Below are 24,522 nucleotides of genomic sequence, written 5' to 3'. Positions count from 1 at the left end.
ACTGTAGAAATAACAATCCTCCCATTTAAAAACCCCATTCGATGGGTTAAAAAGACGACGAAACAAATCAGAATCAAAACCACCTCAATAATGATAAACCGGGAGCAGAAACGGCATTCTTAACATCTTCAAGGAGAAAAAGCTCCTTTTTCCTCTCGCAGGAAACACCCTCCATGATCTTCCTGACGGCTGCTAGGGGCACAGCGATATGCAGAGCGATGGGGGGACGAGGATGTGCCAACAAAACGCATCCTCGTTCCCATTTTAACGGGAACAAAACGTTTTCTGCCCGTCCTCCCCCCCCAAAGGACCCCACACGCAGGGCTGGAGACGTCTCACCCCTCGTGTGCCTCACCCTTCTCTCTCCGTCAGCTTTCCACCATTACAGCAGCCACACCACAGCTCCTTTTTCTTCACTCTCTCTCCCAGCGTTCCTCCCTCCGGTTCGATTCCTCTGGAAACTCACCGTTCCGCACCCCCAGCCCCTCTAACACAAGGCGCTACGGCCCTAACGATAATTAAAAATGGAACCTCGCAAAAATCCCAAGCTCCCCTCCCTTGGTGCCACCCCCACCTTTTTTTTTTTTTTTTCTTTTTTTCTTTTTCTTTTTTTTTTTCCACCTCCTCCTCTCCCGGCTCCAAACACGCTTCTTTTTTTGGGGAGGCTCGAAGGGCGGTGGGGGTGGGGGTCGTTCCACCCCGCCATGCTGAGGGCGCCGCGCCGCCCTTCCCGCCCAGGGCTGAGGAGACGGCGGAGAGGGGCGAGAAGGAGAGAGAGAGGCGGAAAACGGGAGGAAGGAGGGAAAAGAGAAGTGCGGCAGCAATGGGGAAGAACGGGGGGAGGGGAGCGAAGTGGAAGGGCGCAGCCACGCAGAGGAAGAAGGAACAGGGATGGAGGGGAGCGCTGAGGGAAGATGGCCTCAGGGTGGGGCCGCGCTGAGAACGGGGGGCTCGGCGAGCCCTGCGGGGGAGAGAGGAACGCCAAAAGGCTGCTGTGCGGCCGTGCCACCCCGCCCGCCGCCCTCTCTGCCCCCCTCAGACGGTTACCTGCCCTTCCGGCCGCTGCTCATCAACAGGGCCGCTCCGGCCGTCGCCCGCGGCTCCTGCCCGCGTCCCCGCCGGCCTGAGGAGGGGAAGGGGCGGCGGCGGCGGCGGAGGGGAGGGGGAAGCCGCCCGCGCTGCGCTCCTGAGGCAGCGGCTCGGGCCGGGGCGTAGACTCGGAAGGAGCGACGGAGCGGGGCGGGGGTGCCAGTGGGTCTCGGCTCCTCCTCGTACACTCGGGCCCCGCTCAGCTCCCCGCAGCCATCGGGAAGCGAGAGCCTGGGCGCGGTTAACCTCCCCCCCTCCGCCCCGCCCGTGACTGGCCGGCCGGGAAACCCCGGCTCGGCTCGGCTCCCCGCTCCGCCCCGCTGCCGGCCCCCGGCCCGGCCCGGCCCCGCCCCGCCCCACTCCGCTCCCCCCACGGGCGGTGGTGCCGCCGCCGACGGCGAAGCGCTGTGCCTCGGGCCTCGCTGCCTCGACGGCGGCTGCCGCTGCTCGAGCGGGAAAGGCGCGCGGAAGCAGCGCTGCGCCCCTCAGGCGCGCGGTGCAGCGCTCAGTCGGGCAGCGCTCAGTCAGTCGGGCGGCCCGCACTCAGACAGCGGGCGGCGGCCGCGCGGAAGGCTGTGCTGACAGGAAGGGGAGATTCGAACGACTGCCGGCCTCCTCCCGCCCGCCTCGCTCTGGTTCCTCCCCGCAGCGCGAACAAAGGGCGCGGGCGGGTTTCGCTTTCTGCCCCGCCGCGCCATGCTGCCGCGCCCAGGCCGCCCCTCACGGCTCCGCGTTTAGGAGTCGGCCTGAGGCAAACGGGGCGTGTAAACGGCGGGAAAACGGAGCAAAAACAGCGCTGTTTTTTTTTTTTTTTTTTTTTTTTTTTTTTTTTTAAGCGGAGAGAACAGGGTTTGGAGGAACGGCAGATACCGTTTTACTTCGGTTAAAAGAGCATTAAAATGTAAGAATTGGCGGCTGCTAGGCATAATGGTAGGGGAAGGGGCTCGGAAAGGCGCCTGGGAAGTAGTGAACCCCGGTTAGGTCCCAGTATTTCCCTCAGAGATTTCAGAATGTGGTACAACAAGGTCAGCTTGCAACTTCCTGTTTTTTATTATCTATTATTTATGAATTCATATCACAAAGGTTTTTTTGCATGGCTGAAATCCTCAGGGTTTGTTTCTTCCCCCATTTTCATATTCCTCCCACAAACGCCCATCTCTCTGTAAGGCATTGCAGAAAAGAGCAAGTCAAAAAAAAAAAGGAAACACAAAAACAAAACCAAAAAAATCCAATTTCTGTTTTACAGACCAGACTTCCCCCAGCCTAGGCAGGAGAGATGTTCACAAGATGGAATCACAACAGCACTCACATATTTAAACTTCATTACTTATTGATGGAAAGTAAGTACACATTGCATTTTTTTTTCCTATCAGCACACCTATATCTTTTTTTCCCCCCCATATTCGTTTATACTTTATTAAGTCGAGCAGTGAGGAGACAGCTTTGCTGCCTGAGCAAATTTGAACTTCTACCTGCCATCATGTTTTTGGGGAAGGCGGGTGTGATTACCTGTAATTAGTGAGAGGTTTGTCAATTAAACTGTGAGGAAGTGGGTGAGCTGTTATTCAGGGTGTCTGTTGTGAATAACTGTCCAATCCTGGTGTGGTTAGGCCTTTGTTTTATAATAATCAAGTATTAAATATGCCATGTGCTGAGCAAAGGCTTTAGTTCGTTGCCCTGAGATCTACAAAAGAAGAAAAATACTGAAATTAGAATAAAGGGCTCTCCAACTATAGCCCCAAATTGGTGCTGTTTTATCACCACACAAATACAACTTCTAATACATCTCCATAAATAATACACACGCGTGCACATCGTGGACAAGAATTAGCCCTTTACAACCTGCATACCAGAGGTTCCACAGGTTTTGTGTATATAAATGTTCCTGATACTGGCTAGAGATTGGTTTAGCATTCTGCAAAATATGGATTGAATTTAATTGGGTATGAAACGAGAAGTTACAGATGCTTTCAAAGTGTTCTAGAGATTTCAAAAACATACACAGCCCTGCTATATTTAAGTTTAAAAAAAAAAAGAAAGAAAAGTGGTGTAATACACAAAGAATGCTTTAAAAGGCTTTATTTTACCAAGAAAGATTTATACATCCTAAGAGAATTTGTGGAAATTTCAGGTAACGTTGCGTGATGCAGAAGAAATCTGTGTAATGAGCAACAATGGAGTTCTGAAGTCCATAACTAAGAGTAAATCACATTTTCTGCCTTTGAGTGGTGACATGGAAACAGTATTAACTGTAACATAATAAAACAATAATTCCCCATTACATTATCAAACAAATACTACTATTCTTTTTTATAATTCTCTTATATGCTTCTAGCACAATTTGAGTGCCTATTTTCCCTTTTTAAATTAAAATACATATTCAGATCATATCGTATCCTAGAAATCTAGTGATTTTTGCACTACACTTTTTATGCATTCTCTGTCATATGAGAGCTGAATAGTGTCTCTTGTCCCCAGCTTTGTACTATGCCAACTCTTTAAATCTGTGCAATTTGGGTAAGGAATTGTGAAAGGCCAAATGGGATTATACATGCTGAGTGACAACTCATTCTGTCACCACACCTATCCTTTTGTAAAAACACAGCTGTTGCAGTGGTTTCTGCTTCAGACCCAGTGATTTAATTATGTCTCATCTTCATGAAAACTTTGATTGATAACACAGTTCTGCTACTGGTATGAGGACAGCTTATGATGATTGGAAATGGTTACTTACAGGGTGGAGGGTTGTTTGACCCAGGATGAATTTTTTATTTGGTTCTGTGGTTGTTTTTTTTTCTTCCTGTAAATCTGACCGGACAGATCAGTTCTTCATTTTAAAGTTCCAGAAGAGAAACAGCAGTGTTTCATTCTGTTGTCTTCAGACAGTCTTCTCCTGGATACTACTGTGTATGCATTATATATGATTCAAAGTGAAAAAAAGTTTCAAATAATTATCAGTGTTATTGAATGTGTGAATTTCTCTTTGGTATTACTTTAGATACAAGCAGTATTTCTTACCTCTAAAAATAAAAAAAAAAATAGCTAAAATTGGCTGGTAATACATTGATGACCAAATATATTTAATCAGCCAAAGAAATCTGTTTTTTAATGAATACAGCAAATTAAAATATCCAAAATAGATGGGAAATGTAACTCACAAAATAGTGAGTCTTCTCATAGGAGCTTCCATACATGCTAGGACTACTGAAGCAAAAATAGTGGTTTTCCTTAAGAAGCTTGATTTAGATCTAAAGAAAACCTCCTCTTGTAAGCAGGTTGCTCCATAGTTCGCCGTTGCAAAATGTCTTCTAGCTTTTTCTCAATCATTTTTATATTAACCCTTTTACTGAGGGCATGCCAAATTAGATAAATCTTTAAGAAGATTCACTACTTTGTTTGAAACAACTGAAAAAACATGCACAATGACAAAACTAGCTCATCTGTCATAGTTGGTGTGTCACCAGGACACCTGTTTTTGCAGGCTGTTCTGTCATTCTAAACCTGTGTTTCAGCACACCACAGCACACTGGTGAAGCTGTGAAAAATCATTGTTTCAAGCCATTTGTAGGTCAGAAAAGAAATAGTTGTTAAAGCGTTCATCTCAGCACCTATTAATGTGAAACTTTCAAATAGAGAGCAATCATGCCACACAGTTTCATATTTCTACCAACTCTTAACTTACAGGATGTCTGCTTAAGGAGCTCCAGTGTCTGCATACACATCAAACCTGCTTTCTGGCTTTCAGCCTCCAGGCTCTGCTTTCACTCTTACATGTATGTGACTGCTATCAAATGATAGAAATGAAGGCTACTGAGAGGCTTTAAAACATCAACGAAATGCAGACTTAGGGATCTTGACTGTCAAAAACTGCCATGTTTCTTCCCTCATCTAAGATGGTCTTGCAACACATAAGGATGGAGAATTTCCAGGGAATGGGAGTCCTGGGCTGTTTCTTACATGCTGCTCTTTTCACATCTGTATCGCAGTCATCAGATCTGTAAAACTGTCTTATGTCTGCAGGATGCTGCACCATGAAACAAGGGCCCAGGCAGCCGTGCATCCTGCTCAGACATCTCTGCTGCAGAAGTAATAACCTTGATTACGTGGCCCAGGCAGATTGTGTTAATGAAGTGCTTCAGGAGTCTCAGCTACACTCTGTCAAACATACGGCTCTACCTTTAACGCTAAAGAATTAGAAATAAAGAGCTGGATGGTATAGCAGAGTTTTTGAGTTCAGTAGATCACATGACAAGTAACCATGCCGTGTGATGTCCCTTGGAAGATGTGGAAACTCCATCTTAAAGTTAGTTATTTTCCCTTGCTAATCAAATTCTCTTGTAAAGTGATTTGCCTTGTAAAGTCTTACTGCATTGTTTAAAAACAGTGAAGTTACTGATTTAATAACGTCAGGATGCAGTATGTTTGGAAGAATTCATACTGGATATTGATCAATATAACAGTTAAAAGCAGTTGCTTTCCTTACACTTCAGCAATGAGAAATCTTGTCCAAAAGCAGAAAGGACAGATATCACATAGTCCTGAGAGATGTTCTTGTTAAACAAGAAGAGCAAGGATGTAACTTGGTCCCCAAAGTATTAATGAAGTACAAGTTTTATTTGCAAGTGAAATTGCCTTGCGTACTGTTTATAAATGTATTATATTCATGTTTTACTGAATATTTTGTCAGCATTTTTAGGAATTTCTTAGAATCTAACACATTTTTGCATTAAAGCAGAATTGTTACTGCATTATTGTAATCAGAACATACACACTGTGTGAATAAATGTACTGCATGATTCTTAAAACTTCAGACACTTCTGGACTCTGAAAATATAACCATCACCAATCAGGTATAAATTAGACTTTCTAGAGAAAGGGCAAAACTCAGCACCTATCAAAATTACAGAGCACCTCAGAGGGTATAAAAATACTTGGGAAGTGGTAAATATAGATATTTTTACCCTACTTCTCCATTTGCTACTTCCTAGGTGAGTGTTTCTAATGGATTTACCCAAAATAACTCACAAGAGCACCTCATATTCCAGAATCACGCTATCTCCCATTCCAGGGTGTTTTGCCTGCATTTGTGTCCTTTGATTTCAGAACTGTGTACATTTTTTCATAGAATTACAAAAAAAAATATGCAGGGATTCATAGAAAATGAAGTGAAGCTGATACTGTGTTTGCATTCACTCTGAAATCCTTTGGGAAAAAGAAAATCCATATCTATAAGCTAAGGAGAACAGCTGTGAAGGCCTGCACCATTCCTATAGATTTTATTCTGCTCCATCAGTGTGCATACTTCTTATTGTGAACGTAATAAACAAATCAATATCAACTGTATATTCTAATTCTTGACAGAGCCAGAATAAGTTACACGAGGCAGTACACACTGGTGAACATGTGTCCCAAAAGGCTTTATATGTTTTTTGTTTTGTTATTAATTCTGGTTGAGGCAGTTTTATTTCCAGCAGAAAACTGTGTTCAGTTCCTGTTGCCCTGTGACCCAATTAAGGTCAATGCTTTATGCATCTCTGACTTCAAGAATCATAAAAAATTATTGCCTACTTCCTGGAGGTGATGGTTATACGTAGCATATCTTTTAGCATTTCCTAAGGCCAAAATATGTCACTGCTCTTGTTTTAGACATAGGAAACTGATGCATATCCATGTAAAATTACTTAGCTGCTACTACCCAGCAGTTTGCAGAAAGAAGTGAGAATGGTAGTGCTGCTTGAACCTGGATCTAGCATTCCTTGCAGTCAGTGCCATAATTTTATACTGTGATACAATCTTACAGTGTGATCCAAGTATGTAATTTTGCAACCTATATTTATACTTGTTCTACAAAGTAACAGCATTTGTCATCTGGGAGTAAGCTGTTCTGAATTTTCCTCTGCATTCAGCTTCCAACCTTGAAACATGTATGTGTGTCTCAAGGTTGGTCCAAACCCAGTTGTATACTTCCAAATTCCCTTCTTGTCTCTCCCCCTCCCTCCTTCCCCAGCCCCTTCCTGTTTGAACAAACCCATTTAGAGAGAGCCAGAAGGATAGGGTAGGGTTTTTTTGTGCTTGTTCTCTTTTTCATTCATATTCAAGTCTGAATTATAAATGAGGGGAGGAAAAAAAAAAAGCTAAATTAATATCTTTAAGCTTAGCAAGCCATAGCTCAGTTTCTTAGAGGTCCTTTGGTGCTGGAGCATGTGAAAAAGTCTGCAGAGCTGCCCTACCTGGGCAGATGGATATTCTTCAGTACCCTTAATAGCATGAAACAAACACAGCAAGTGTTGCTAGGAACAAAGGAGAATATAGAAAATATATATCATATAAGAAAGCACTTTTTTCCAAAAGTCTCGTCATATAACAAATATAGGCCCTTCAAAACTGAGGAAGATCTTAATTAGTAAGTGCACAGATATTAACAAACAAGTGAAATTGTGTTTCTGTATGGATCCCTCTCCTGCAGTTAAAATAGCTACAAAGGGCATTGTTATTGTTCTCTTAAGATCAGATTCTACAGAGTATCTATAGATATAAGCATACATGGAACCAACTGTACACCTCTGTGTCTTCCTTTACGTAAATAATCTTTTCAGTGACATTTCAGTAGCATTAATGCAGATTAAGCAGTTTGAGTAAAAGCTTACAGCCTAGTATTTTCCCCTTTAAAGGGACATTCCTCAAGGGAATAATTGTCTCATTGGGCAACTAGGAGAAAAACAACTGGTATCCTGGAGATGGTGGGGATTTAGAATCCACATTGAGAATTCAGCCTAGCTACTAAACTTTCCATGAGGTCAGATGCGTCAGACCTGCAGTGAAGTTTGCCTTTGGGAAATACCTTCAAGTACAAAAAAGAATTTGCTTATCTAGCTACGTGTCAGATTCCTATAGAACACTCTTCTGTCCTTGACATAGCAGTTCCATAAAGTGGGCTCAGGTGTCACAGTGAAGCAGCTTACCAAAGACTGGAATTATTGATCAGGGTGTTGTTTCTTAGAGAGCTCTATACCTTTTTTTTTTTTGTTGCTGCAGCTGCAGTAAAGCGTCAGTGCTGCTGCAGACTCCAGAAAACAAAACTGCATTCATAAGACAAAAATATTTGGAGTAAGGGACTTGTATTGCTGTCTTTGGAGAATCTATGCTTAACCAAACAAAGCCTATCTGTGATACATGAAAGGGATAAGGCATGCTTAGAAAATTCAGTAGTCATTCATTTAATTGCAAGAGATAATAAAATGAGTAGATTCAATAATGGTTACATCCTGTACTTCAAAACTAAGCATTTATTTGGAAAAGTATGCTGGAATTGAGCAAATTACAGTCTGAAGAAGGAGGTAGGCTTCTATCATCCCTGTCAAGCAAAATTGGCAGCTGAGTTCCGCCAACCACTCAGTAGAAGATAAAAAATGTATGCCAATCTTATTGTTTCAGAAACAGCTCCAGAAAAATCTGTGTGGATGTTATATAAGGTGTATAGAGCTTATTTATAGATTGCATGACAATTTTGCCTGGCTGGCTGCTTACTGGCCCTAAGAGCTTTATGAACTGAAGATATAAAACAGGCAGGTCAGGAAATCAAGTTAGGAGAGAAGCAGTAAGAATCACTGGTCATCAGATCCCAAGGTACGTGGGTTTGGGTGTACATACTGTGCTACAGCAGTCTTGGGCAGGAAAACACAAAAGGAAGAGTTCGTACTGAGTACATCAAACCACAGCCTGAGCAGGGTCAATGGTGTGAGACATCCCTATTGCATTGCATTTCCTCACTCACTGGAGGAGAGAGAATTAGTATGAGAAATTCATGAAGATCACGGGAAGAGATGAAGCAGGGAAGCTTCTTTACGGAATTGAGTTGCATTAAAACAAGCTAAAGGAATTAAGTGTTATAATGCAGGACCTGTATCTACTGCGCTATTCAGCTGCTGCTAAGAAGATTTGAAACAAAGGCTGGCTTTCTTCTATCTCTAAAAAATAACCTTCTTTGTACATGAGTGCGAGCCTAACTTATTAAAAAAAAAAAGGAACTTTCTGCTGACCTCTAAATTCTGTTATAGTAAACATCCCAGATCTCAAACCAATCATCCAAACGAGATCCTGATTCTGCAAAACCCTTTCTTGTGTGCACCTGTTAGAGAAAGATGTGCTTATAAAATTCAGGTTTCCAAGCAACAAAACAAAACACACGTAAAGTGAAACATCTCTCAGGCCACTACCCAGGGGAACTGATGGAAGCAGTTGCCTTATTAGTAAAGACTGATTTTCTGAAGCCAAGCGATGGTATGCCAAGGGTCCAGGAAAGATTTTGAGTTACTTGAACATATGACACGCCCTTTGTCTTAACAGAGACATTATTTCACTGTGCCTGCCTGAATGCTTGGGCTGGTTGTGAAAACAATCAAACATAGAAGCTCTTAACCTGTAGTACCAGAGTAAATCCTGTTAAAGAGGAGAAAGATGGGCACACACTGCAGCTGTACTGCCCTTAAAGTGGGAAACTTCAGTTATTCAGTGCTGGCTAAGAAGGAACATGTATAGTTTATGTCTTCATGAAAAATGAAAAAAGTAAAGCAGTAACGTGACTTTCTCCTTTCATTCTACCTTTTCCTCAGTATCCATAATTCAGCTAAATACAAAATTCTGTATTGAAAACCATAGAAGAAAGAAAATCATTTTGAAGTCCTGACTTGTACTTCTTAGAGAAATTACTCTTTTGACAACACTTGTAGTAAAGATGAGGGATGTTTTGCTTTTTATATACAGCACAGACCTTTCCACACTATGCATTTCACAAGCACTATCCTAGCATCTCCTCTGTGCTATTGTTTATGAATGTTCTCATTTACTTTAAAGGAAGCCTCACTTCAGTTTCCTTCCTATTTATACCTCTGCCGTATTTATAACTCTCCAGCTCCCTCCAGGGTTGTCAATACATGACTTGCTATCCCAATCAGTTATCTTGTTTAAAAAAAATCCTGTTTATGGTTTATCCTGTCTGCAGAACAGCCTTGTTCATAGCTCCCACACATAGCACAAAAGAAATGTGTTATGGTAGTGGGCTTCAATATCCAGAGTTGGACACTGATCTTTTCAGTTTTATTCTTGGCTATGCTATGGAGTCTGATTTTGAATTATTCAGTTCCTTTGCTTTATATGCAGTGTGGAATGAACATAGTAATACAAAACGCACTGCAAATTCAGTCCGCTAACACTTGGAAAGTATTTTGAGATTTTTTTCATGTTGAAAAAGGTGAAGAAATTCTAATTCTTGTTCTAAAAATGGGATTTGAAATCCTTTGGCAGAGATATGGGATGAGATAAGATCCTACTGTGTTTTGTGGCATTCATACCTGGATAAATAGAGCCCCTCTGTGTATATTTTTCTTAAAAATATTCACCAAAAAATAATTGATGGATTTTTTTTTATTTTTTTTTTTTAAACCTAACTTACAGATTTGGAGTAAGGTTTCAAAGGGTTAAGGAACATTCAAAAGCTGGAGAGTCACACCAACATAAACCACAGCCTTTCCCCAAGTGGGAACTCATCTCCATGAGCAAGCACAAAAGTAGCAAGGAAACCCAGCAGCAAGCAATGTGAGTTTGTTACTTCTCCATGAGCTAAACAAACTAGTTGCAGATAAATTCTACCCTTAAGTGATTGTTGTGTGCTGAGTTTTGATGCTTCATTAAAGACATTTTTACTTGCAAACTGTAACAGCTGGAAACCAGGCTTTTATGTTCCACTGTTAAGAACACGCTGACAAATTTCATACATACAAAAGCTCAGCAACAGCTGTAATATTTCCTGTATGTGTTTAGGATGACTTATGCTGTTATATTACTGATGTGTATTATGTTAATTCAATAAAGCCTGAAGACCATTGTATCTTTTGGACCTTCTGCCACACTGGTACCAGTGGGAATTTGCATTGGTGATATAACAGCAGCAGAACAATCTCAAGAATTGTTGGTGTTTCCAATTTCGAGGTTATGCACCAAACCCTCCAAGTAAGCAAAATCCCACCTTAACTTCATTGAATCCTGAAGGGTTTAGAGATAGAAAAAAAACAAGCAAACAAACCAGGAAAACAGCACTGTAGAATACTGACATATCAATATGGTATCCATCACCTAATTAAAAATACAAAAATAACATGTTGACAATTTCAAATAAGTGAACTTCCTGCTTTGATTACTGGGTAGCATTTTAAAGAGTAGTTTTATTTTCTTTGATTTTAGCATTTTAAAATAAGGGATGAAACTGTTTCATTTCTCAGCGTTTATATCTTCGACTTAATTTCTTAGTCATGTGCATTATGGGCTACCATCACCTAAAAATACCTAAAAATAATTTGCTTGCAAATGGTTTTAAAAGAGCACCCAAGAGGGGAAAAAAAGTAGAAAAGAAAAAGAAGAGACACCCTAAAAAACAACTTCAATCAGCAGCAGCTTATACTATCAGAAACTTAAAAAGCAAACGTATTTCACACCATTTCAAATGAGAGTTGATTTTTGCATTTCCATTTGTTGTTATCATTGGGTTAGTTGGTTTCACTTTTTGCATCCCCGGTAGTTCTATACTGCAGCTTTAAATCCTCACAGGAGTCCCCAAAACAAACAAATAAGATCAAATGACAAATAAGTAAACAAACAATGAATGACACTGTGTTTTTGCACTGCCAACATTAATGTTGAAGTCTAAGCTAAAAGCACGATGTGGGTTACTGATGTGCACTTGTCAGCTAGATGGAGTATCACCCTTTGGCATTTGTTAGTGACCATACAGCTATTTATTAATCTGTTACTGTGAGTGTCTGGCTATGACTGAAGCTCAGTAGGTTCTCATACATATGCATGAGTAAGTGGGTGACATGGTATGGATTCTAAATGCTCGCTGCTTCCCAAAGCAGGCAATTGCATTTGGCACTGAGCTGAGTCCTCTCCTCATGCTTTCAGATTTCAACTTTCTACCGGTCTTGTGGAAGGCTGAGCATTAGTAACACATCTCATAAGAAGGCTGTCAGATAAGATTTCTGTGCACTGTTCTGCTTTATCTATATGGACTACAGTAGTTTATTTTCAATACCATGCTTGCTTAGCCTGAGTAACAGCTGAAGGCAGGCCTGCGTACTTGCTTCTGCCTGCACACGTAAGGCATCACAGAACTGGAGAGAGGTCTTAGGAACAGAGATTCAGGCAGGGCTGTGTGGTGGTAAGAGAGCGATAGCTCTTCCTGTCCTCCTCCTCTTGTATCTGCTGGGAACAGCCTGCATCCTGGATCACATGATGAGCAATTAGTGGCTCAGGCCTCTCCCCGTGCTCTCACTGCAGCTGTACTGATGTCTGTTCTTGCTATGCTAGCAAAAGGTACTGAAGCAGGTGCTGCTACTGTTCTTTTCCCCAGCACAACATTGTGCTCTGGAAATTGGTTGGTGATGGAATAAGCCACGTTTGGTAGAGCTTATTCTACTCTGCAAGTGCAGCATGCTGGTTTTGTTATACTCACAAATCTTTCTTGTAGGGAGTATATACGCTGTATAAAGCACTGTAAAGCACTAGTAGCACAGCCACACCGCCAGAGATGGCTCAGTAGGCAGACTTTAGAACTGAAAGCATTGTGAGCTACATCAGTGTATTGCTCTACTTGACCTAGCACTGCATACAGTACTTCCCATGGCTGTATTACCTCTGTGATCCTAGCAGGGATCTTCACACGTACACATGCACCAGAAGGTAGTGCCAGTTTGTACAGACCTAGCTCAGAGGTTTTTAATACTGCATCTCACTTTCCACATTGTCTTCCTCCTAACATACTTATCGTGCACTTCCAGAGCTCAGCTATAACCCTGTTTGGATTGTTGATGGGGTTTCTCTGTTGTTTTTGCTCTTTTTCTGTACATTTTTGGTCTCAGACTGGCTGGGCCCTCAGCCTAGAGCCTAGCAAGTTGGTTTTAAATGACACCAAAATTTAGGTAAAAATCTAGGAGTTGAGATTAGCCTATTAAAAACAGTGACAGCTTTGATTTTGACCGATCCAGGTTTGGTCTTCATAGCTTTTCTTCCTCTGTATTTGTGGTATATTTCTATTATGGCTAAATACCTACTGCCATCACTAAGATTATTGTAGAAGTGGGACTGAAGGGCCAAAGTAGTTGCTCTTACCTCTCTTATATATTGTTTCTTTTAGGGAAAATGCCCAGCTTTGTGGGCAGTTACAAAGTGCAAGTCAACCATCAAGAATATTTTCAGGATTAGGTCTTGTCATTAAGAACCACTTTGCCTTCCACACTGCCTTTCTTCAGCACTGTGTATGAAGGTGTTGGGTGTAAATGCAAACCATTCTACAGTTATCTGAGCATTCACTCAGCACAGGAAAGGCTCAGATATCTTCCCTGCAGCTCTGCATGTAAAAAGGTGGAGGAAGGAAATCTGGAGAGGAAGCTGAACTTCCTGTGCCAGAGTTTTTATACTGGAGCCTTCCCTGAATTCAAAACAATGCAACAACAGCTTAAAATATGAATCACTAGAACTGCAGACATGCAATATTGGATTACTTGCCAGAGAGAAAGATCCTCATGCATCCATGACTGCAAGTACGGATTTGTGTTCTTTGTAAATCCCTAACAGAAACAATCTGACTAATTCTTGGACTTAGTAGTTGCCTCTTTCTTCCCCCACTCCACCACCAGCCTGATTAAAAACAACTCCCTCTTTGTAGTTTCATTTCTCTCTGTGTTGTTTCAGATTTGTGAAGCAACTAATTTGGTCTTCTGGATCAATCATGAACACAAGCTGAGTTACAACAGAAATGGGTACCAAATCACCAGCTTACAGAGTCAAGTCCGAGCAGGCAGTTAGGGGAGGGAAAAAATAAGAAGAGCTGTGGAAAACAGAACTTTAAACTAAATGGATATATGTACACACTTACATTTTATAATTACAAATGGATAAAAGATATCACCAAATGAATCCCTTAAGTTCAAGCTATCCTAATTTTGAGTCCTGTTACTTTATCATTGTTTTGATGTTACTTAGCATCTCACTGGTTTGTAATGTGTGGTAATGTAATGAAAGCACAGAGAATAGAAGAAGGTTCTAGGCAAGTGTGGGTTTGCTGAAATACAAGAGCCATAGGCACAGAAACAAAGGAAAAGAAGCTGCTTACCTTCAGAAGACCTCAAGCATACAGGGACCTCTAGCAATATTCCATTGCCTCCCCTGCCAACCCTTAAATGAGGGCTGGGAAGGGGTGGATCCTGGCTCCAGCTCTTCTAATCACTCAGTACATTGCATGCAGCTGAGCTCCCCTGGGTTGGCCCTGCCTTCCCACCAGGGGCTCTATCAGTGGTGCAGGCTTGACTTAGTATTTCTGCTACAGTGGTTAAAGCACAGAGATTTTGGATTTTAAGTTTCATGCATAAAACAGAGAGATGCATTGGAAAAGAGAGAGGTAGGAATGAATAAGAAATTTAGATTTATTTATTTATTTATTAGAGCATAGCACTAAACAATCATTTTCTGGTATTGCTATAATTCATGTAAGAAAATGAGGTTTTGTTTGTTTGTTTGTTTGTTTTAACCAAAACCCAATCATTTTGCTTGAAAGCTATGGGAATAAGGGCGTGCTTTGATGAAACAGCTTTCTTGTTGACAGTGAGAAAATCTAGAGAAAAGAAATCTTTGTTTTCGGGCTAGAACAGTGTTATTCCTTATGTTCTTTTTTTAATCCAGGTGATTTCCTGTATTTCTAAAACGTAATCTCCCACAGGAGAGAATATCTACATAGCATCTTCTACCCAGAAGCACTATGCAAAGCAATAGGTGGATTGTATTTATTTTCCTGCTTTCAAGCAGCTCATCTATTTCTGATTAATCAGGTCACGTACAAGCATCTCCTCTGCTCCTTTTCTGATTTAGTTTTGCCTGTTTTCTCACCACTGGGACACAAATCAGCAGCACACTGAGCTGACCACTCTAATTATAAGCCTGTGCTGAACTCTCACTGTATGAGATGATGCAGTGTCAGTCTAAGTAGCACAATGAAAAGCACTGCATAGGTAGTATCAGCAAAGCATACAGCCTGCCAGCACGATGTGAGGGGTAAATAGGATGATTAGGAATATCACTCACATGATGTTTCTCATGGTTTGCTTTATGCAACTGTTTATTCTAGGCCTACATTCAGTGGAAATATATTTAATGTCACAGGTAAATTTGGGTGAAATTTGTGAATGATTGAGGATCCAGGCAAGTTGGAAAGAAGATGTTATTAAATATTTTGATGATTAAAGGATTGAAGCATCTGACATAAAATGAGAGTATGAGCAAGCTGGGGTTATTTAGCCTCAGGAAGAGAAGACTCAGGAGAGATCTCACCAATGTGTATAAATACCAGATGGGAAAGCTTAAAAATAGGTGGACTTCTCAATAGGTACCCACTGACAGGGCAAGAAGCAGCAGCAAGAAACTGAAATGGAGGAAACTTCACTCAGACATTCAGAATGCTACTTTAACTGTAAGAGTGGTCAGACATTAGAACAGGTTGCTCAGAGAAGTTGTGGAATCTGTCCTTGGATAATTCAAAACCATTTAGACAAGCTCCAGAGCATGATGACCCTGCTGTGAGCAGCGTTTGACTAGGTGGTGTCCAGAGGTCCCTCCTAAACTCAGCTGTTCTCTAATTCCATAACTGCTCTCTATTTGGCCCATGGTGAATAAAGGAAAGGACATTTTTTCTTCCAAATATTCTTAATCAAATTCTGTGAGGTCAAGCATCTGAAAAATTGACATGCACATAGGTCAGTTAGGCTCACTGATACCATCTGGTGGAAGAAGGCAGACTGCAGGCTAGGTGGAATAACAGATGTGTGGGGACAGTTCCCCAGAGATGCATCCATCCTTAGGATGAAGGTCTGTCATCCATCTCCTTCCCCTTCTCCTCAGGCCAAGTCACAGACACTATAGGATGGTGTAACAGAGATCACTGCACCTGCAGGAATTCCTGACCTACGTATTCCACACTCACTGTTTAATGCAGTAAACCAACCCTCAGGACAGCAAGATCTATTTTATTGATTGGGAGCATAGCACATGCTGCATGATGAATAAATGGTATTCGGGAGGCAGTGAGACAGACAAAGGCAAGTGCAAGGCAGAAAAAGAAATGGCTTTTCTGAGTCGTACTGCATCCAGACCCTACTGATGCTTTGCTCTGGATGCTGCTGGTTTACCACTTAATACTCTCCAAAGATTCTAATGCATTGATCATAAAAGCCACTATAGATGTACCACTTTACTTATATTGTTAACGAGCTTGGCTATAAAGGGATTTGCAGCCTGAATTTCATCACATAGCCAAGGTATAATTTGCTCTGGGCTATAAAGCCTATAAATTATTGAGGCAATTTACTCGCAAGCCTGAATTTTCTTTCTGAGCACAAGGGCTCATGGTGAGCGCATGTGTGTGCGAGAGGAGAGACAAGACTGCAAGCTGCTGCCAGTGATGTAAGCACTGCCTTGCTCCAGCAGTGCATCTCCCCATCATAAGCTCTTGCACACAGCCAGCAAATAACAGAAAATAGCTGCCAAAACAATTATTATGGACAAATGGGAGAAGAAGAATTACATGTTGAACAGTGCCAGATGAGCACCAGATTCAATTCACAATAGATATGCACTTCAGTTAATTACTGAGAGGAGCTTTTCCCTTAGAGAGGTCACAAAGCTTGTGTGGATGTAATCAGAGTTTAGCAGATCTAGTAATGGTTTAAATGCTAGACTGACAAATCAGAACTCTTAGGTCCTCCATCCAGCTGAGCTTGTGGGACCCTCTGTGACCACATTTCCACTGTGGTAGGCACTGTTGGGAGGATTTCCCATTCCAAAGGATAAATGCCTTAAACAGATCAACAGGAAAGGTGAAGAAAAAGAGACAGGAGAGAGGAAGCAGCTTTGTGGAGGTCACCCTGCAGGCTTCTAAACACGTCACAATAGCACACACACAGGCAGCTGCAGGCCGATTCCCTTGGCCAGGGAATGGAAACCTTCAGCATTGCTGCAGCACTAATAAATAGTATCCCTTATAATGTCTTGTTTTAAAGCTTTAGGATACTTTAAGAACTGGCTGTAAGCTTTATGTACGTAGGCATTAATTGTCATTGGATTAATTCCCATGCATCCCCTTCTAGTTTCTCTTTAATGGCTCTCAGAGAGCCAGACGTTGAGACATATCAAGGCTGTTTGGAAACAAGTAAGAAAGGACATGTGGTTAGACACGTGGTTAAGAGTAATAAAACCAAATGTAAGCTGGGCTCTTTTTCTGCAGCTGAGTTTTATTTTTTTCAAGTCGTGCAGAATGCAGTTATAGAAGCAAAAAGTGCTTTCACTGACAAAACCAGGAACCCTGTCAACATACATAAGAACAATTAAAGAACAATCCTATCCTTTGGATCCCCTCTGCAACCTCGATAGGGTAGAAACAAAGAACACCATGTCTATCTAGGTTGAGAGCTTTTGAAGGTATCCTGTTTGAACCTCACTAAGTGGCATCAACCATCAACAGGTTTCTAGGATCATGAAGTCAGATCTCACACAGAGAGATAAACAGAGCTAGAAGGAACACAAAGAAAAAGTTAAAAATGGAAATTTGTATGGAAAGCAGTGGTAGAAACAAAGAACAGTAATCTCAATTCTAAACTCTCAGATTTAATTAGTGAGTTTTAAAATGTTAATCGAAGTTAAGTTCATTTTAACTTACCACTCATTAAGGCTAAGAAATCTTACTATCCTTTTACAGTTGCATCGCAAAAATGCAGGTTGAATAGAATCTCTCTCAAACCTGTTTTTATAGCCATTAACAAGAAATCATCTTTCTCTGCCTTGCCTTTATTTATGATCTTTTATATCTGGAGAGATATATTCCATGCAATTCCACTGAGCAAATTAAATGGGTTAAGTGGAGATGCAAATAATGCACAGTTGTCAGGGGGCAATAATCTGCCTCCTTGCAGACAGGGTCGGGGTGAACTTTGGTTATCAGCCATGAGAAGTCAGATCAAGGGCTCAGACATCACTATTGAAAACGTGAGGAGCAGACCGAGCTGCTTTTAATCTTTAAATACTAAATGTTTAAAGAAAATCCTATGTTCCTGTGTGTCGATTAGGTCAAGGAAATAGTTTATTTTGAATTAATCAACCACATTGTAAGGCAAGAGCCTTGCAATACCCTCCATAGGTATCTAGTGTTTTGATACTGTGTCTAGCAGCAGAGATGAGCAGAGGGAATGGGTCTCCTTGCAGCATGGTAGGTAGTCAGTCAGGAACTTCTGAGAGCTCACATGACAGAAGCATTGTAAAAGCAAAAACATGCAGGGGAGGGAACTCAAACCCTTGTGACTTTATTCCCCTTTTTTTCCTCTAGCAAACTCAGTCCTTGCACTGCAAAGTAACCTCTCTCTGCAGAGCTGCTCAGAGCCCAGGCTCAGAGCCTTGCCTCTTGGCACTGTCACTGAGCGGCTCCCAGCGATCAGACACGGCAATTCACTGAAAAGCGAAGCACTGCCCTCTTGTGTCAGTCACCTCGTTTTATAGTCCTGTCTACTAACAAGAGGAGCGCTCTGCCTTGTCTCTCTAGCAGTATTAGAGAGTTCAGTGTTTTAGCCCACTGATTGCTAAGAAACAAAAAAAATGGAAAGTTTGAGTAATCCATACATATATTTACCACCTTGACAGACAGTACAGAACACAAGAAATATAGAGATAACATGTTGGCTAACTGCAAGCTAGGCAAAATTTGCTAAAGACCTTTATGAGATAGAAATATAATCTCTGTTAAAAATTAATTACATTTATTGTTTTACATACAAGATTTTTGGTTTTGACATTTTCCTCCTAGTCTCTCTCTCTCTAATTTCATGTCTGCTGAGTCTTTAGTATGTCCTGGGTTTCCTCATAGCTATAATTAACATAATGTAGCACATTTGACACCATGCTACATTTCTTACATTAAGCTTTCAAAACATGTTTGTTAGTGTGCACATAATGACTCAGAAGAGGAATTAGCCCTCTTCTGTGGTACAATCTGAAAGACAGATACAAACGTAATGTGGTGGCATAAAGAATTGCCTGTGTAGGCCATTGTGTTAAATCCTGATTTTTACACATAAAAGGATGACAAGAGGTGTCTCATGTTTGCAAGACTGCTTTGAAATTCCCCAGAATTTTCCTGTATAGTGCAAGCAAATGTTACCAAGATGGGAAGAAATGACTTGGGAGAAATTCACACTGCAGAAAATGATTATGCTGACACTTTCAGACAATATAATTAGCTCTTTGTGGTCAGTTACAACTGATTAGATAACACAGTTTTCCCATAAACCTTAAACTGATGCCATATGTGTAATCTTCTTATTTACTTCAGCCTTTAAAAATAAGGAAAAACAACTATGTAGTTAATTGCTTGTCAAGTTCACACTGATAATCCCTCCAGGTGAGACGTCACGTGGGTTCTCATGATGGTGGTGTCATGTTCTTCTGAAATAGCCAATTATTATATATTTTCTGCATCTAAAACAATTGATATTTTCTAATTCATGCTGTACTTCAAACCCACTGTGCTCAATCAGCAAAGAACATGAATATTGAAACACATTACTAATACTCAACCAAGTATGGAAATCTCTTTGAGACTAATTTGTACTGCAAGTGGCAAAAATAAGTAGCAAAAGGATCCCACACGCAAGCCAGCTCGTCTTGAAAATAGATTTAAAGAAAAAAAACGACTCAAAACCAATCCCTTCAAGTCTTATGACCAACAAAAATAATCTCTCTTATCTGTTTCATTCCTTGTCTGTAGTTGTGAAACATAAGGTAATGCATTTTCCTCCAAACACTTTCCTGTTCTTGTTTGCAGTCATTCTTCAGTTTAAGGAACACATGTCATTATGCAGTGACAAATTTAGCACCTCAGCAGTTTGCTGAGCAGTTGAAGTTCTCAAAATAAAAGAAACTGTAGAGAGACAGAGTATCACTGACTCTCTAGTGTGAGTTTATAGGATTCTACTTTCAACTCCAGTTTGGGAAAGCTCTGCTCAGGAGCAGCAACTTGCTTTGTGTACCATCTGACTGTTTCCAAGATGGCAGTATCCCCGTGGTCTTCTGCTGGGCACAGGGAGTTATTTTTCTTAAACAGGAGATGAAGAAGCATCCATGTCCCACCTTTATAGGCACTTTTAAACTGCTGCCCTTTATCACAATCTGTTAGGATAATCATCTTTCCATCATAACTTTGTCTTACGAGACCAAATTCTTCATGTCCTCTTTAACTTTCATAGTCCTTCCATTTCTTTACTCCCCATCCAAAATGAGCTAGAGCTGAGGCTGTTCTTGTGTTGCATCTTCTGAATCTGGCTGTGTTGCTAGGTCTCTGGTGATTATGTCAGGTGAATTCTGGACGGGATTCTGCCCCCCTGACATCACCTGTCCTGGGATGTCACTGAGTTTCTGGCTGACCAGTGCTACTTCAATGTGTTGTTTACCCATTTGGACGGCTTCATCATAAGAAGGCGGCAAATCCATTGCGTAGGGACTGTAAGCTGGAGGGGATACAGTGCTCCTATCCATACCCACAAATATTGAAGGGATAGGGGCACTCGTGGGGTACTGGAATGAGCTATATGCTGTGAAGAAAAGAAATGAAAAGAAAAAGAATCAACGATTGCATGGAACACTGATATATAATGGGCTAATCCCATTTTTCTCCAAGAAATAATAGTTTGCCTTTTGCTTGCAGAATAAATTCACACTATACTAAAAGCTAGCACTGTAGAATTATCCATGATGGAATCTATACATTCTCAAAAACAAAACAAAAACAAAACAACAACAAAACACTGTCAGAAGAGCAAACATCTGCACATAGTGCCATCAGCTGCTGTTGTAAAGCTCCTGACAGAGTAGGTGTAACCCAGAGGATACCTACAGGTCACGGTGCTGTGAGCAGTGCTGTCGCTGTCAATAGCAACAACAGTCAGATCATAGGGGTGCCGAGGGAAGGGCTGAACTGGAGGCCTCTTCTTCCGGCAGCAGAACTTCTTGCAGCTTGCTGTGATCCCACAGAGCAGGAGCATGAACACAGTCAGCAAGATTAACCTTAAAGAGGGTGGAGAACACCGTAATGTCATCAGTTATGTTTTACTTCTTCCAGAGCCAGCTATAATTGCACTGTAAATGGGTGAAAGACGGGTCAAACCTCCTCTTAATGGGTCCTGGATTCAGAATTACAAAGCTGAATCACAGACAGGCAGAACTGGAAGCGCTCCGACTACTGGTACCATCCTTCCTGGCCTACAGATTCTGTATGTTAACGGTCTTGGGTTGTATATTCAGCTTGTTTGCAATGAAAGTGGAAAGGAAATGCAAGTCTAACCTTGCAAAACTACTCTGCCTTGAAAATGCAACAATTGTCTCTAGGTATGGTGCAACAAAGTAATATACTCTGGGGGCACACTTAAAATGGACCTAGGGGACCATTTTTGCAGTAAAAGGAGAACTCTGAACTGAAATTAAAGAACACTAATTTTTGTACAAGATAGAATTTTTGAGGAAGTGCTGCTCTCTGCATCTTCTGGTGCTAAGAATGAGTACCTACAAGTTGGGAATAAAACCTCGCTTTCTCTTACTACAGTCAGGAACGGAGGCAGACAGAAGAAACACACAGACCCTCTGAATACAATGCAGGTGGCCTACAGGTCTTGGTTCTCATGTGTGAGAAGTACTGCCCTGCTGGAACTTTGCAGTGAGCCATTCCTGCAGTGCAAGGAGTGCGACCTCATCTCCAGCCAGTGGATATTTCCTTGCACGTGCTGGTGCAGTGACAGTCATGCCTTCACATACTGCTACCCTTGGAGGAAGGCACAAATCACCTCAGGACAGGTATCTCAGCACTAGCTCATTAACCTTCATGATTTTAACTCTGCCTAATTACAGAAGCCTTAAAATATTTTATGCAACCGCATGTATTTTTAAACAGTCCTATATCAGCATGTTCTAAGAAAGCAAAGAATAGCAAATTAGCTCACACTGAATGATGATTAAAACTAATCAATTCAATCTGTTACTAGCAAAATTTGTATGTTATGTGACAGAATACAAGCTGCAAAAATAACATTAGGATACATAGAGTGCATGTTTTAGGAAAGAGACAAATACACTTGTGGCAAGACCTTTGCCTCTCACTTACTATTATTCTTTCATTCAGCTTGAGATCAGAATGAAAAATCAACACCATAAGCTCACAGCCTCTTGTCCCATAAAAGGGAGAGCACTGAGGACTGCACTTGAGGCAGTGCCAAGTCCTAACAAGTCCGTTCTGTGCAGCTGCCATTGTGTCCCAAGTTGTTTATTTAGGAAGAACAAACAAGATCTACAGCTGAACCCTGCTGCACTCGGAATGGAAAGATGACAGACCCCCAGATGAATGCTGTGCTCTGCCTGACACCTTATCTCCTCTGCCATCCCATCTGCCATGTATTCCCCTGGCAGCTTTCCCTGAGCAGTCCTTTCCACCCATCCTGACTGAGAGGAGCGTTCCCATTACCTTACTGCAATTCCTGCTCACGGTGTGTCAAATTATTGAGTAAGATTAATAATAAACTTACCAGACATACCACAGACTTGTCCAATTAGACATGTTCTGAGGGCATCTGTGAAGAAAGGTAGTAATTCACTGATTTTAATATCCGCACTCAAATGGTGAATACGTGGCAGGGAATCAATTTCATGTGATTTCTGAGGTGTAAAAAGGGAAGCGATTAATAGGAATACAGAACAAAAATCCTTCAGATTTCATTTCAGAGGACTGTTCTTCATAGCTGTAATGTTACTCCAGCTAAGAGCACACAAATCCCACTGTAAAAGTGGGGCTCTGGGTGAACAAGTGCTTTCCTGGAGAGAGAGCTACACAGGCTGGATTCCCAAGGCACTACAAAATAGTTCTTTCACGTTACCCCAGTGAGGCAGCAGTCTGACAATCCCAGCCTAAGACAACTTCCCGCTTCCCCGCTTATTTTTAAATTGCTTTTTCACAGCTGCAGAACAACCAGGAATACGTTACTCAGATCTCCTCGCAGTACAAAAAACCACAAGATAAGAAGATCAGCTGTAACACATTTCAGACGCGGCAGTGCTCCAAGTGGAGACTTGGAATGGATTTGATGCAGAGCGGTGCTTTTGGCCCCGGAGAGGAGCCTGCCGGCTGACTCCCAGAGCTGACACTTCCGAGTCCTTAGGAAGAAGAGCGCTGTGCAGCTCCGTGCGTGCAGCAAGGGCAGCCAAGACACGGCCCGGAGCTGGGAGACAAACCGGGCAGCAGCGTACGGCCGCGAGTAAATCTTCCTTCCGACCCGATACTGTCACTGATCAGGAAGGGAACAGACTGGGAAACGGACATTTGAAAAATTTCCATTACTCACTGATCAGAGTCCTTCCTGCTATCCCCAGAAGAGCAAAGCAGTGCCTAAGAAAGGGAAGAAAAAAAAAAAAAAAGGGATCAGGAAAGCAGACGGACAGCAGCAAAGCGCCGCCGTGTCCCGCAGCAGGTGGCGGGCCGAGCTCCGGCGGCGCTGCCCAAGGACGAGAGCGGCTCCGCGCCCAGGCCGCTGCGCTGCGGGGGGAACAACGCACGGATCGCCCCAATGGAGCCGCCCCGTCCCGTCCCGCCCCGCCCCGCGCAGCGCTGCGTACGAGCGGCCCCTCGGCACTCCGTCCCGCACCGCCGCCCGGCTCCGTACCGCTGCGAGCCGAGTCGAGTCGAGCCGCACGCCGCGGGGAGGAGCCGAGGCGGGGCCGAGCCAGCCGGGCCCCCGCAGCGCCGTGATTTCCTGCGGGGCTCCCCCAGAAGGGCCCCTCCGGGCTCCTCTTACGCGCTCCGGGGTTCCCGGGGTGCCGGCGCGGCTCCTTGCAGCCGCTGCGGGGCTGTGATTCAGGAAGGCCGCGCACAATGGAAGCCGTGAAGTTGGGAACGTGATACAAAAGGAGTCCGGATGGAGACTCTTTGAAAGGGTAGATAACTGCAGGACAAGGGGAAGTGGTTTGAAGTTGAGGCAGGGAAGATTTAGGTTGGATGTCGGGGGGAAGTTCTTTGACATGAGAGTGGTGAGGTGCTGGAACAGCTGCCCAGAGAGGCTGCGGATGCCCCGTCCATCCCTGGAGGTGCTCAAGGCCAGGTTGGATGGGGCCCTGGGCAGCCTGGGCTGGTGTTAAATGTGGAGCTTGGTGGCCCTGCGTGTGTCAGGGGGTTGGAGCTTCATGATCCTTGAGGTCCCTTCCAACCCTGGCCATTCTGTGATTCTGTGAGAGAAGCCAGCAGTGAGAGGTTTCACCAGAGTGGTGTTGGACTGCTGCTCGTTGATTTTTAAAAATAACAACCAGATTTGC

General features: G+C 42.6%; 2 protein-coding genes and 1 long non-coding RNA gene across 4 annotated transcripts in view; 1 reads left to right on the top strand and 2 right to left on the bottom strand.

Moving 5' to 3' along the window:
* The window catches only part of GNB1 (G protein subunit beta 1), a 33,128-nt gene extending 31,735 nt beyond the window's left edge, over positions 1 to 1,393 (bottom strand). The window contains exon 1 of the mRNA XM_085242517.1: positions 1,048 to 1,393. The gene's annotated coding sequence lies outside the window, so the exon portion shown is untranslated. The remainder of the gene's footprint in view (positions 1 to 1,047) is intronic.
* Positions 1,394 to 1,427: 34 nt separating this feature from the next.
* LOC146542879 (uncharacterized) lies at positions 1,428 to 22,750 on the top strand. Its single transcript, XR_014887911.1, has 3 exons — positions 1,428 to 1,990; positions 2,336 to 2,429; positions 21,773 to 22,750. It is a non-coding gene; the product is annotated as an uncharacterized LOC146542879 (long non-coding RNA).
* On the bottom strand, positions 18,783 to 23,916 carry TMEM52 (transmembrane protein 52). Of its 2 annotated transcripts, none has more exons than XM_085242521.1 (5): positions 23,877 to 23,916; positions 23,559 to 23,602; positions 22,746 to 22,790; positions 21,068 to 21,237; positions 18,783 to 20,765 (listed from the first exon to the last, which is right to left on the bottom strand). In XM_085242521.1, the coding sequence occupies exons 3-5, from the start codon at positions 22,775 to 22,777 to the stop codon at positions 20,455 to 20,457; spliced, it is 513 nt and encodes a 170-aa protein (XP_085098647.1). In that variant the 5' UTR covers positions 22,778 to 22,790; positions 23,559 to 23,602; positions 23,877 to 23,916; the 3' UTR covers positions 18,783 to 20,454. The 2 variants fall into 2 exon arrangements, with proteins under 2 accessions (XP_085098647.1, XP_085098648.1); XM_085242522.1 differs by lacking the exon at positions 23,877 to 23,916 and adding an exon at positions 23,830 to 23,872.
* Positions 23,917 to 24,522: the final 606 nt, after the last annotated feature.

The sequence above is a fragment of the Meleagris gallopavo genome, chromosome 23 (assembly GCF_905368555.1).
Source record: "Meleagris gallopavo chromosome 23, MGAL_WU_HG_1.1, whole genome shotgun sequence".
NCBI classification, from domain to species: domain Eukaryota; kingdom Metazoa; phylum Chordata; class Aves; order Galliformes; family Phasianidae; genus Meleagris; species Meleagris gallopavo.
The sequence above is the reverse complement of the archived record's forward strand: the minus strand, read 5'-3'. Positions and strand labels throughout refer to the sequence as shown.